The sequence below is a fragment of the Lissotriton vulgaris genome, chromosome 2_2, assembly GCF_964263255.1.
Source record: "Lissotriton vulgaris chromosome 2_2, aLisVul1.2, whole genome shotgun sequence".
Classification (NCBI taxonomy): Eukaryota; Metazoa; Chordata; class Amphibia; order Caudata; family Salamandridae; genus Lissotriton; species Lissotriton vulgaris.
Genome location: NC_141688.1, coordinates 225,471,876 through 225,485,793, shown reverse-complemented (window position 1 = coordinate 225,485,793; position 13,918 = coordinate 225,471,876). Strand labels below are relative to the sequence as shown.

General features: G+C 44.0%; 1 protein-coding gene across 1 annotated transcript in view; it reads right to left on the bottom strand.

Annotated features, from left to right (window-relative positions):
- The window catches only part of LOC147729277 (catalase-like), a 94,888-nt gene that overhangs the window by 28,254 nt on the left and 52,716 nt on the right, over window positions 1–13,918 (bottom strand). Inside the window, exons 5-7 of the mRNA XM_086959592.1 lie at window positions 12,563–12,667; window positions 6,754–6,879; window positions 5,355–5,546 (exon numbers count right to left, since the gene is read on the bottom strand). Of these exons, the coding sequence (XP_086815718.1) occupies window positions 5,355–5,546; window positions 6,754–6,879; window positions 12,563–12,667 (423 nt within the window). The remainder of the gene's footprint in view (window positions 1–5,354; window positions 5,547–6,753; window positions 6,880–12,562; window positions 12,668–13,918) is intronic.

Below are 13,918 nucleotides of genomic sequence, written 5' to 3'. Positions count from 1 at the left end.
ATTAGACTCTATTGAGGCTAGCTATAGAAAGATCAAGTGGTAGGGGTGGCGACCAACTAGGGCCACGAGTAAGCACACAGGGAGCTCACGGGGCTGATGTTGGGACTTCTCATTCCCCCACTGTTACAATCACTGCAGCTCCTATTATACCAATAGCTCCCTCCCCGGGAGAACACTACCATAGTCCCCCCGCCACAACCTGCCCCTGTACCCCTTCCTAGGCAACTGCCTCCGGTACCAACCGCCAGGAGGTCGAAGCCACCCGCTCCAGCCAGCTCATCTGGCCAGGAGAGACCATCAAATGAAACCGCTAACTGTCCAAATCGGCCACCTAGTTCCTACAACCGGCGAAAAGCAGTTAATCTGCCCCCAGAAGCGGCAGCCTACACTGATTCTGATGGGGGTACTAGAGCTTTCCAGCAACGTTGTGGAATCCTATGATTCCCTACGTAATAAAGTTATTAGCTGGTTAAATGTCCAAAGGCCCCTTCCACCTAATCTAAGAGGAGAAGTACTTATGGTTAGAAGGGTTCCATGGGTTGGGCACACTGCCAAGAAAAGTATGGGGGATTGCATAATTGTAAGCTTTAAGAGTCCGCAGGTTGCTACCTACATTTGTAATTGGCTTGGGAGTTCAGGAAATACATCCATAGAATTAGTCCCTGTCGTATTTCTACCCTAATGTACGTGACTTGACTTTGAGGAGGGACGATGGCTGGACAAGAGTGGGATTTGCTGTTGATGGGTCAAGATACAGGCCCCCCCGCAATGATATCCCTGCCCATGGCAACTACGTACACCCCAACAGATTCAGTTGCCTTGATCAGGTTGATTGACTCCAAAAGGGTGCATCGACTGGACACATCCAAAGTATTGCTAGTGAAACTGTAGGACAGGGGACTGGGAGAGGCAATATTGATACCGGCATCCGAGGATCTGACGCTTCCCTTCGGGAGAGCTTAATTTCTATTAGAGCCCGGGGCCAAGTAAATAACTTATTTCCGAGTCCACCTGGTCATAACCTAACGCCCATAGTACCGCCCGATCCTAATTTTACACCAGCTGTCCCACCTATCTTGGAAATATCACCGCAAGGGCCCGAAGTTCCATTATTGGACTCGGCACCCGAGATAACTGGGGGGCTGGGACCAAAACCTCCAGCCGAAACCCTGAAGGTCCTCTCCTGGAATGTGGCGGGTATTGCCAATAAATGATATACAAATGGCTGGGATTCCCTAGTAGGTAGCAGTGACATTTGTCTTTTTCAAGAGACTTGGGCCAGGGAACCCCTGTGTAGAGCAGGATATGCAGTCTTCGAAATTAAAGCCAAGTGGAGTGGTAAAGGGAGGCCCTCAGGTGGTTTGGCGGTCTGGGTAGCTAGTCATATTGGGTGTAATGCGGAGAATGTACCTACGTTCTCGCAGGACATACAATGTGTTCTACTCAAATGGCCTAATGCCTTTAATTTGGCAATTATCAATGTGTACTCTCGCCCAGTCAGTGCGGCCATGGAATCACCTACACTCGAAGATCTTTCTTTATTCCTGAGCCAACTTCCCATTGATTGTAAGATAGTGATGGGTGGAGATTTTAATTGTCACTTCGAACAACTGGAAGGTTTAAAGGAGGGTGCCCTTACTGCTGAAGATGACTTTTGGGGTGTTCCGTCATGCCAATCCCCCCCATCCTAAATCTTGGTCCCCTCTCGCAGTGCAAATTATGTCCTCAACATTAAACTTTGCGTTAAGGGCCTGTAATGGGCGCACTCCTGATAGCCCTTCATTGTGCACCTTCAATAGGAAGGACCATGAATCGCGGCTGGACTACATTTTTGTAGACATAGGCCTGTGGTCCAAGATTCAGGATTTCAGGGTAATCGAAAGAACAGACAGTGACCACAACGCACTCTTATTAGATATGGTGTATCCCGCATTTGGTGCTGGGTCACTATCCACTAATCCCAGTGAAGACCTAGGGAATCTGGTTCTCAGTTCCAATCGACGCAGGGTAAAATGGGGGAAACTGGCAAACTCAAAAGAGAGTATAAGTAAAATCAATGAATTAGCACTCCCCAGGCTAAAAGAAATGGATGTACTAATTAGCCAGCCTAGACCCCCAGATTTTAACGAGAAACTAGCCCAAATCCATGTAGACTTAGTGGGAGCCCTAGGTGAGGTTTTCTACCCGGTGGTAGCGCAAAGGAAGAAAAAGACTCGAACCTCAACTTGGTACAATTCTTCCTGTAAAAAGATAAAGACAGAGCTAATAGCCACAATAAAAGCTGGTACTGATAAGGGTAAAGTCGCTGAGCTTAGGCGAAAATATAGGGAAGCCATGGCACTAGCAAGATCTGAATGGGATTGGAACAGATGGCAGGACCTCTCCCTAGCACTAGAAGCGAGGGATTCCAGAAAATGTTGGTCTTTGGTAAATACTGGCACAGGAGAACCCAAAGCTGCAGTGGAGCCAACCATTGCAGCTTCTGTTTGGGAAGCCCACTTTAGCAAATTGTACAAAGACACCTCTGAATTTGCTAATTATGCGGCCTCTGATACTTCACCAAATCCTGTGGCTGGACTAGAATTCACCCTCGGCGAGGTGGTCAGTGCAATAGAGAGACTGGCGATGGGGAAGGCCCCGGGACTTGACAGATTGCCTGGCGACCTTTTTAGACACCACTCAGATCTGGGGTCGGTACCTCCTTATCCTCTTTAATTCCATCGCGGGAGGTATGGAGATCCCCTGTACTTGGTTGGGGGCGGAGATAGTGCCTATTTTCAAAAAGGGTTCTCCTCTGCTCCCAGCCAACTACAGGCCGATCAGCCTTATAGATGTCCCCCAAAAACTATTTTCTCGTCTCATCTTGGACCACCTTTTAGACTGGATGGAGGAAAATGAAATTCTGAGCCCCCTCCAGGCTGGCTTCAGGAAAAACACGTCCACCATGGATCAGATTTTCCGCCTCGTTCTCCTCTACTGGAAAACTCTGAGGATCGAGGGGGGAGGCTGTGCATGGTGTTCGTGGACTTGAAGTCAGCCTTGGACCTGGTCCCCCGCAAAAAACTATGGGAGGTCCTAAAGGAGCTGGGTGTTCCCACCCATCTACTACATGCCATAATTAGGCTCCATGACAGTAATTTTGCCCAGGTTAGGTGTGGGAGGGATGGAGCGTTGTCATTTAGGTTCCCAGTCCTCAGAGGGGTAAGGCAGTGTTGCGTTTTGGCGCCGACCCTGTTTTGCCTCTTCGTTAACAGTGTCATTTTCCATCTCGACAATGTTAGGGACAATGACGCTCCCCTGTTGGCAGGCAGGAGGGTACCGGCTATCATGTTTGCCGACGATACCCTCCTGCTTTCCAAATCCCCGATGAGGATTCAACGGATATTAGATGGATTTGGTCTTTTCTGTAGACAACATGGTCGAGAGATCAACACAGAAAAGACCAAATTCATGATATTCAACCCCTCCCCCAAAACTAGACCTAATCCAACACTGGGTTCAGCAAGACTGGAAAAGGTAAAAACGTTCTAGTACCTGGGGGTAACCCTACATGAGAACTTATCCTGGGACCCCCAGATAGCCAGATCCCGTCTAAAGCGGTCTCAATTGTCAGGGGCAATTCTGAAGGTCGCAAACACTTCTACTTTCAAACCTATCAGTCCGGCAGTAGAACTGTATAAAACCCAAGCTAAAGCGGCCGCATCCTATGGTAGTGAGTTATGGGGGTTTAAAGCCGGGGCAGAAATTGTTAGAGTAGAAAACAATTTCCTCAGACGTCTTCTGGCCCTCCCCCGTGGCACACCCCTGCTTCCCTTAAGACTTGATGTGGGTCTCCCCTCTATAGGCGAGGATTTGGAACTAAAGCCGCTAAGATTTTGGCACAGGCTCTGGACCACCGGCGAGCTTGCACATTATAGGCAAGACCTCATCCATGTAATGAAATTGAACCAGCGTGATAGAATCCCGTGGTTGGCCTTTATAAAGAAATAATTGTATCGCCTGAGACTCCCCGAGCTATGGGAGATTCCTGAGCAAGGCTGCCAAAGGGTCTCTTGTAAAAGACTGGTTGAAATTTATAAGGAGAAAAGTCTAGTTTCTCTGGTGTCTGCACCTAATAATGGCATTTTAACTGATCAATTCCTGGATTCCAAAAATTCTTATCAATTCCAAGGTTTTATGGACATTATTTTCCCCATTTTAGCAAGAAAATTGTTTATCCAATGGAGGTTAGGCACCCTGCCTATCAAAACCTTTACTTGCAAATGGACAATGAGGGATGATAAAATCTGTCCAGGGTGTAGTAATCATGATGAGGAGGAAATTCATGTTCTGTTTTTCTGCCCAGCTTATAATAGACCAAGGAAATATTGGCTAGCGCCATTATGTAGGAACTTGGGCATACGAAGCCACTTGTACTCGTACAGAATACTGAAAACAAGTACCCTACCTCACATAGTCTTTGCAGTTGGCAAGTTTATAATGGCCATGTGGCAGATAAGGAGAAAATTACTAAAAGACTGAACACTGATATGAATTGTAATGTTTACTCCCACTCATGACTAGACTCCGAATGAAATGGATTTTTATGAAATGTACATAGGCATGTTTTTATTATAAGTGGATGTCTTTTAAATGTTGAATGTTTTTCATTGTATCTTTTATGGTCTAAAAGGCCGAAATAAAGAATTTTTGGATTGGATTCCTAAATACCGAATCGGTAAAATTCGGTATTTAGGAATCGGTATTTCTTATTTACCTACATCGGGCCCATTGTTTTATTCTACCTTTCCCAGATGTCCCTATAATAGGTCCTGATGAAACCCTACACTCTATAAAGGGACGAAACACCGTTGTCAGTAACGATGAAAGTGAACCAGTGATTCAGCACATATTGTATATAGTTGCTGTATATTTTGTATAAATTCTGAAATGGTCGCTTTCTGTAGAAAGAATCCTTGACACCTTGTAAATATTGTCACATTATGTCACGTATTTTGTAGGTTCTTGTTTCACTAGGGACACTTCGCACAACGGCCTATTTCAGTTAATTATAGGAGTAATACATACGTGTTCAACAAAACCATTGGTGTATGTGGTTCTTTCTGACATCACCCTAACCCTTGTATCGCGATTGCGCATTTTAGCACCAATATATGACTATACCATACCACTGTTCCTTATACTGCTTAATTACCCTGGTTCAGTAGTGAGTAGGGTTCCCTTGTTCGACAGAAAGACGACATGGCATTGTTACTTTATGACCTCAAAGATGCCACCCGAGTGCCCAAGAAGTTCTAAACCCCAAAGTGAAAAGCCATAACCAAATAGGAAAGCAATTACAGAACAGTACTTACTTTGGTGAGGTCAAAAGGATTAAATGGAAATTTCTCTGCCTGCTCGAAGGTCATGACCTGGATGTAGAAAGTCCAGGTAGGAAAGTTTCCACTAGCAATTGCATCAAAAAGGTCACGTACTCCATAATCGGGATCAGTGACAACTAGTCTGTCTGCTTCTTCAACAGGAAGGTTTTTGATACCTTGATCAGTCTAAAAAGAATTAGAAAGAGCAACATTTAGAAAAATAAATTCACTATCACACCACAGTGTTTTGAAAACCAGGATCAAGCTCTATCCTCGTGTGGTTGAAAACCGTGAGTACATCTGAACACCAGTCAGGACAACTGTAGAACTACTTGCATTAATTTCACATTCAGGGCTGTACTAACATAGTGTCTTCTGACACAGATGACACTCCGAGACCCTCAAAATAAATGTAACTGTGACAGGATATTAACTTGCATTACATATACCTAAGGTATTAAAATCTTGTGTGACCACAAAAACGCAGAAAGCATGCAATCAACTTCTGGAAAGGCAAATACAATCAACCATAATGATAAACAAACAGTAGCGATAAGCTACCAGTTGTACATAGCCAAAGTCTTGGATCCTGTGAGCCAACCGGTTGGTATAGATGGTTCACCAAATCAAAAGTTTCCTGTCACCTCGAAAAGGGTCTCTTGCTTGAGTATGCAGAAAGGTCTGTGGTGTAAGGGCAACCATTTCATTGTACGCCCAACCTGAAAGTATTTGTTTAGTACCCACATGCAATAATCCTATGGCAGTTCCATATAGAAAAAGCATCAGAATAAATGGTGTTAGGCTGCCCACCCTAAACTGTGTGGCTAGTCCACTCAACCGCTGCCAAATGATATTCCCCCTGATGGAGCCAACTTCACCTGTACAGCTGGGGACACCGCCTTCCGCTGCCCTCAAAATGTTGCAAAGCTATGTGCCCCACCCCCCCCCCAAATTAAATTGTGTGCTCTTTGCATTTAAAGATTGCGCAATAAATCCGTTTCATGACATTCAATCTTTTAAGAAATGCTTACTTTCCATCTTTATCCCACGGCCCTAGGTATTTCTAGAAGCTATAGGGGGATGCAACGTTTTTGACCGCGGGCCCAGTGAAATGTGCATACACACACACAGATTATCACCTTGATTTTCTCCCACGTTGACATGTGATAGCTACAATGTCCCACAAATGCATTAGAAGAATAAAATACCTATATTTTGTGTACGCATTCAATTCAATTTGAAATTGTTGGAATTGTTTGCACCTGTGCTGAACAAAACAGTACATGTAAATATGGACTCCACTAAATCTTAAATCGCCTCCCGTCATGCTACTGGTAGAATATATATATTTAGGATCTGTATAAGACAGGTACTGCTTGCAATCCATACGTACCTTGTAATGAAATTTACAGTAGATGGGTATTCCTTTGGCGTTTACCAGCTTAAAGGTGTGAGACCCATATCCATTCATGTGGCGATGACCATCAGGAATCCCGCGATCAGTGAACATGAAGGTCAACTGAAATAAAGAGGCGTGGGTCACACAGGAGAATGGTTGAGGAGCAAAAATGTGATGCTTGGTGAACTCACTAAATGGCTTCTCTTGCCCTTTTTTGGTAACCAAGGGCCTCATTTAGAAAAGTATAGTAATGGAAAATTGATAATTGTATTATCATGGTGACACTTACTCTATGCTGTGGGGTACACTTCCACCAAGCAAGGATGAAGTAAAGATGGTTCTTCTTTCTATGGCTCTTTATTCAAAACAATTGTTGTTCTTGTCACACTACTTACACGCTTCACACTCATCGAACGCCCTTCATTTATTTTTTTTACAGTGTTCTATAACTGGAATTCAACCTGAAAGTAATGGAGCACTGTACATGACTGCCAATTACATTAAACAAGGACAAATCCATTTTAACAGTAAGTGAGCCAAGAAGAAGGCAACTATATCCTACCTGTATGTCATACCATTTTCTCATTCTCAGCACCACCACTGACTGCAGTGTGAAAGGGAGGGGGTAAAGGCAGCATTTGATAGCTTAGGTCTAAGCAGAAAAGTCATGCAGATCTTCCTGGCAACATTTTGCATCACTACTATAAGAATTCTCAAGGAATTCTCACGAGTATACTTTTTTTTGCATATTTATATAGCGCGAACTCGAATCAAAGGTATTGGAGTGCTTTACATGAGCACTGTATTTACATTACACATTCAGGCACAGGGAAATTAAGTGATTTGCCCAGAATCACAGGATGTGGATGCGACCCGAGGCTCGAATACTGTCAGCCGCACAGGTGCAAGGTATCCCTCATAACTGCCCAGCATTAATGGCTGGTACATCCCTATAGGACGCGAATGGTACTACAATAAGCACAACGGATGTTGTGATACCCAACAGGACTCCATGCAGAAAGAGGATGCGGGTATACATGAAGTAATCTGTCAAGCAGTGGTAGCCTCAGCACCACCTTTGTCGGCATCATTCTGCTCAAAAGGCATGCATAGGTCCAGAAAGAGGGCGTGCAAAGTTTTGTGGTGACCACAATTTTTACAGTACCTATATGTTCTGCTACCACATTATATGCATATAGTTGTACCACAAATGAGAAGTCGAGCAATGAGAACATCACTGGAAGTCTGGAAGTTACCTCCCTATCCTGAGGAACAGGAAGCTTGCACCTAACAAGAACACACAGGTTTTGTTGGATCCCACAACTAAACAGACACTCTTGGCATCAAATGTGCCATATTTAAAAAAATAAGGAGAATGAAGAGAGTTGTGGTTGGTGGAAACTAAAATTGTGTGAGATGTGTGATAGCCTAACTGATGCGAAGACCTGGAGCGAGCTCCCTGCCTTTGCACCGCTGGCAATCACCATCGCTGCCACAATTCAGGAAGGACCCTTAAGACGTGGCTCTTCAACTGAAACACAGACCCCACTCAGCACCTTAAGATCCTCACAGGTGATTAGTTGTGCTTTATAAGATTACTGATTGATTAAACAAGTATTATTTGTGCTGATTAACTCATGCAAAACTGAAATAGTTGATGTTCTTCACACGCCAACTTTGAAGTATGGCTGATATGTTGCAAACAACTGTAGATTTCTTCAGGACTCAATAATGCACTACTTACTTTTGTGGGTAAAGGAGGAAGGAGGAAGGAGGAAGGAGGATTCAGTGACAGGGGCTGTCATAATAATCTCATCACTGAATCTACCATGCTTATTCCTCTGATGTGAGGCTAATTCGTGAGAAACAGAGTTCTCAGAGTTGTCTGTTAGGAGCTCATATGCATTGTGTCCTGTATTGCGGATTGTGTGTTGCAGGATGTCTAAGAATCCTAATCGACAGTAGCATCAGTACACCCTTTTTGTGGCCTGATCTTCTGCTGTGAAAGGGAGGAGACTGGCTTCCTACTGCAGATGTTCTTTGGATGCCAACTGAGTCAACACTTGCCTAGATGGAGGTGTGTGTAGATGTTATAGAGCAAAGGTATTCTTGATCGCTTCAAGGGGCCTTGTAATGGTGGATCCATTAATGGTAGCACAGAGAGAAACGCTAGACCCGAGTGATGTGGAGTCGGTACCCTGAGACATGGACTAAGAGTGGTGAGGTATTAATCTCTGTTGGGGCTGGAAGTGTCTTTTTCTCATTCCCTCTGACACATTTCCTCCGTGACTGCTGGTTACTCCCAAATGAAGAGGAAGCCGTTGCTGGGGAATTGGGGTGAAAGGGCCAACTTGCCTTGAACCTGGGACCAGCACAATGATCACATCAGGTAGAACCAGCTGGGTTAGGGGAACTGTGCCTGTGGTTGGACCTTCAGGATGGCCGCTTCGCCTGTATTGGTGGAAGTTGCACCTGAATAGGTAGGAGATGTCCTGGTAATGAGGGCTGTTAGAAAAGACAGACTTCCTAGCCTTCAGTTGCCCTCAGGGCATCCAAGATATCGGACCTGAAATTTAAAGGCATTGTGGTAAAACCTGCACTCGGATCTAAGGGGAGATTGAGGGACTTTGGCAACAGAGGGGTAATAGGAAAAGGAAACTCCAGAGGAGACTGCATCCTGAAGAGGTGGATTGCTTGGACCAAGAGAGCCCAGATAGCACCACTTGGGACTACAACCCTTAATCTTTCTCCTTCAGAACTTATTCCAGTAGAGATTGGCAGGTGGTACATACATACATACATGTGCTCAGTATGCCACTGGATTCAAGCTCGCCTGATTGATATGGGGTGATATCCTGAAACAGGTCCCAAATGCATGTTTTCAGATCCAAGGAGGACCTGGCCTGGTAGATCGGGCTGGATTGTTCCCACAGGGAGCATGTGTCACGACTGATTTGCATATGGCTGGATCCAAACTGGGGTGGCATCATGAGCAAAAACACAATGGATTTAACCCAGATCTATGACTGGGGGTGAATGTTTAACAATGGTTAGCATTCCGTCCTACATCCTTTCATCTTCTTTTTGTGTTGCCACATACACATGGATGTCATTTGTCTTCAGTGTTGGAGTTACCTCACACCAAGACTGTTAGGGTAGGATATTCTTAGATGCTAGCAAGGCAGGGACAAGTGGATCTCCATGTCTTTTCTTGAGTCACTTCTGTTTTGGAGCAGGATACCAATAATGTAATAACACTAGGGCAGAAGTCTCCTGACTTTTTTCTTGTGGCGTGACTATGCAGTGGCGTAACAAAACATGAGGGCCCCCATGCAAAAGTCCCAGTCAGGATCTCTTATGCCAGGGTTCCACCACCTGTGCACAGTGAGGGGTCCTTTTAGAGCTCGCCCCCCCCCCCCGCACCGTGGGGGCTACAGGGGCTATTGTTATGCCAGTGACTATGTTGCTCCCATTCTTGGCTAATATCTGCATTGTGCTGCAGCTGCTGGGCTCAACCATGATAGTCAACAAATGGATCTGCCTGGTCAAGCTAGTATTGAGAACAAGTCTAGAAGAATGACCTGACTCCATGGTACAAGTCTATAAACACAGTATAATAAAGGGATATTCAGTGTCCTAGCCTTTGCACACAGGTGATTGGTTGCACTCTCACTACAGAAGGCCTGTTAAACAGCTCACAGAAGCAGGTACAGAAATAATCTGTTGGGGCCTTGGGATCTCCATGAACAGACAAAGAAGTTGGCAAGAGACGGTGAGATCTCATCTCTTAAATGCTTGGTACCCCCTTACCTGGACCAGGACAACTGGCTGGGGCGCAAAATGGTTGTCTGGTACTTGTGAAAACTGTTGTTGGAACCAAGTACTATCAGCCACCTGTCAGGGTTTGACATAAGACTCTTAGGAAGTTAGTAAGAAAACAAACGACAGGAGAAGAGAAATGGGGACCTGGAGACTGCAGACATGGAGGGCAACATCTTTCAGCGTTGCGTCCCAAACACACTGTTACAGCAACCTGAGGACCAGGAGCGGACTTCAAAATTAGTGGACGCTGAAGACTGTCTGGCAACATCAGTTGTTTGTACTTTACACTATAGTTTACACGTGTATCTCCAGTCAATCACCTTTGGTTTTTTTCCATTTATCAGCTTCTTGGTTTCTCTTCTACCTACTACTTATACTGAACCTTGTTGTCTTGAACCGACCTTGGTTTTCAACTCAACTATAGGTTTGCACCAACTCTTGTCTTCCTATTGCAAAAAGGCTCCGACGACTAAAAACATGCTGTGGTACCTGCCTACAGATTTCCTCTTTTTTGTTTGGTAACTCCGATTCTACCTTCAGATAGAGAAGTGTGCATCTCATCTTCAGTTCTCGGGTACAGTTCCTGGTTTCCCCGGGGGTATAGTTACAGTGAAACGTCCTCTCATACTGGCTAAGCTTCATCAAGCTATTGACACACTAACCTACCATAGAATTCGTTCCCCGTTCTACAAACTCACTGCCTTATGTTCTTCCGTCTTGACAGCGAGTAGTAGCGTGCCTCTGCAATGCTCTGCCAAGCTGTATCTCAGAAGGGCCAGTTCATGTCTTCTAACAAGTACTCTGCCAAAAGCGAGTTTCTTCTTGCCTCTCCCCTTTCATGGAGAAGGGAGTTTTAACCTTGTTATTCTTCTAAACATATTACAAGGGTCGTGACGGTAACTCAGTGTTACTTGCACAAGGCTGGTACGGGTGACATCCATATGGGAAAGGGTTATCAGATCAGTGCTCAATGGCCAAAGCCCTCTATCAATATCCTTCCTCCTGATGATCAAATGGAACATCTGATAGAATCGATGCCCCTTATTCTGCATGCACACTAAGCGGCTCCAATGGGATCTTCTATAGGTATTAGCACAGAGAGCACAGACATGCACCAGTGCTGCAATTGATCGCTGACAGAACATAGATGGCTGAAAGCCAGAGTACTGTGGCATAGTCTGTCACTACAAGAGGTCAAAACCCTACATTAGGAAATCTGATCATTAGATCAGCAGGTACCGAGGAAGTGGTAAATATTATTTTGGACAATGCTACAGTGAGAATACCACCACCAGCTACCCCTATGGTAGAGGTCTCCGCTATCCAACAATACGTGCGGTTGAGACAGCTGCGTTCTTCAGGGAAAAATGTGTTGGTTATTCCGAAGGGGAGGGAGAGCCTTTTCTGTGGCTACATCCAAGCTCTGGAAAACTCTCCCTTATGCTATGTCTTGTATGCAAGCCCAGCTTCCTTTCAGTAAGGCTCTGAAGAGCTGGCTCTTTCTTATAATGCCTCCTCTTAGGATGGGACCATGCAACTCTTCTCCTCGCACAACAGACTAACTGTATGAGCGCCTTCACGTCTTCCGGAATTTATCCGCACTCTACAAATTTCCAAATGAAATTGAGAGAAACCAACAGTACGTTTTTCAGGATGTGTAGGAAGAGGTACTATTTCTAATCCTACACTTTTTTTATACACACCATGTATTACATAGATTTCCATGCACATAAGCACCCACTGAAAACAAGCATTATACATAAGTATGTACAGAAGTCAAAAAAAGGATATACTTCAATAAGTTAAAATGATGAACCACATACACAAGCACATATGCACAAATTCTGCATTACATATTTTACACATCTAATTCTATACATGTTTGAATCATCCAAGCAGTTTAAGCTATGTTGAAAAAAATATATTTCCAGAGCTATTTCTTTAGAATAAAGTAAAAAATAATTGTAATTAGTTGACCAACCTGATGCAGAGTCTCAGGGCGAAGAGTCCAGAAGTCCCACATCATGTCAGGATCTCTCAAGTTTGTCTGAGGGTTTCTCTTCTGCGAATGGATAAAGGACGGGAACTAAAGCAGCAAAACACAAGAGACAACAGGAGGGGAATTAGTACTTCAACCCCAAATAAGTGAAGGACACTTAAAGGTCTGTGATGGTCTTCTGCAAGAAAAGGTTATATTCACTTATGTATACGGAACTCAAGCCATATATTTGTTGTAGAACGCTGCAAAAACATAAATTTGTATTTATTCCAAAAACCTAAATATAGCAGGTGAAGACAATATTTCAACCAAGTAAAGAAAAACATACATAAATCACAACTAGATGAGGAAAGACCTGACAATATTAGGATCTGGCCAGCCCTCCTACTGTGAGTAGTTTGAGATAAAGGCAGGACTCCCATTGCCCTTATTCAAGAGTGTTGAGACCTTTAGGATGGAGAACCCGTGGTTGTACAGGAAAAAGCATCCTCTGGAGAGACTGCATCTAGCCAATCCACCATTTAAGGGTCACCCCCATGGAAACACTCAGGGCTAGATTCACAAAGGTACACTGAGACTATTATGTAAGATTACTGTTTTCGGATGTTCACAAACTATGATTTAATTGTATTGTATTTGCATTTACATAGCGCTTCCTACCCCTGACGAGGCGTCGAAGCGCTTTTTAGACGAGTAGCACGCTACTCCGGAACCCATAGAGGATAAGTGTTGAATTAGTATAGTGAAACATGCAAGTACATTTTAAGTGGTGGATAGGTTAGTCAGTTATTTGGAATGATAGCAGAAGGATAGAGGAAAAAAGTTTGTATTTATATAGCGCTTGTTGACACACGCTATTCAGGATCCTACAAAGGATTAGTGGTGAATTAATATGGTGAAATATGAAGTAATTTCAGTGGTGGATATTAGTCAGTTACTTGGAGTGAGAAGGATAGCGGAGGGATAAAAGGGAAGAAAGATTTGCATTCATATAGCACTTGTTACCCCTGATGGGTGTTGAATCGCTTTTCTGGCTATCTTTAAATGTGTCTGTCCTGACTGTGGAAGAGTTCTCTGCCTGACTATGCAATCGTAAAGTTACTGTTGAATTGCAGTTTATGAAAACCGAAAAAGAGTGAACATACATAAAAGTGTCAGTTTACCTTTGTGAATCAGGCCCAGAATGGCAGAAAGTACAGAAATCACAAAGGTCCAGATTGGTTCTAATTGCTAGCAGTTTCTCTTGAAAAAAGCCATCTTACCGTTAAAATCTATATCTGACTTTTATTAGTATTATTTTATTTTTTATAGAGTATTATATAGTGCGAACTTGACCCA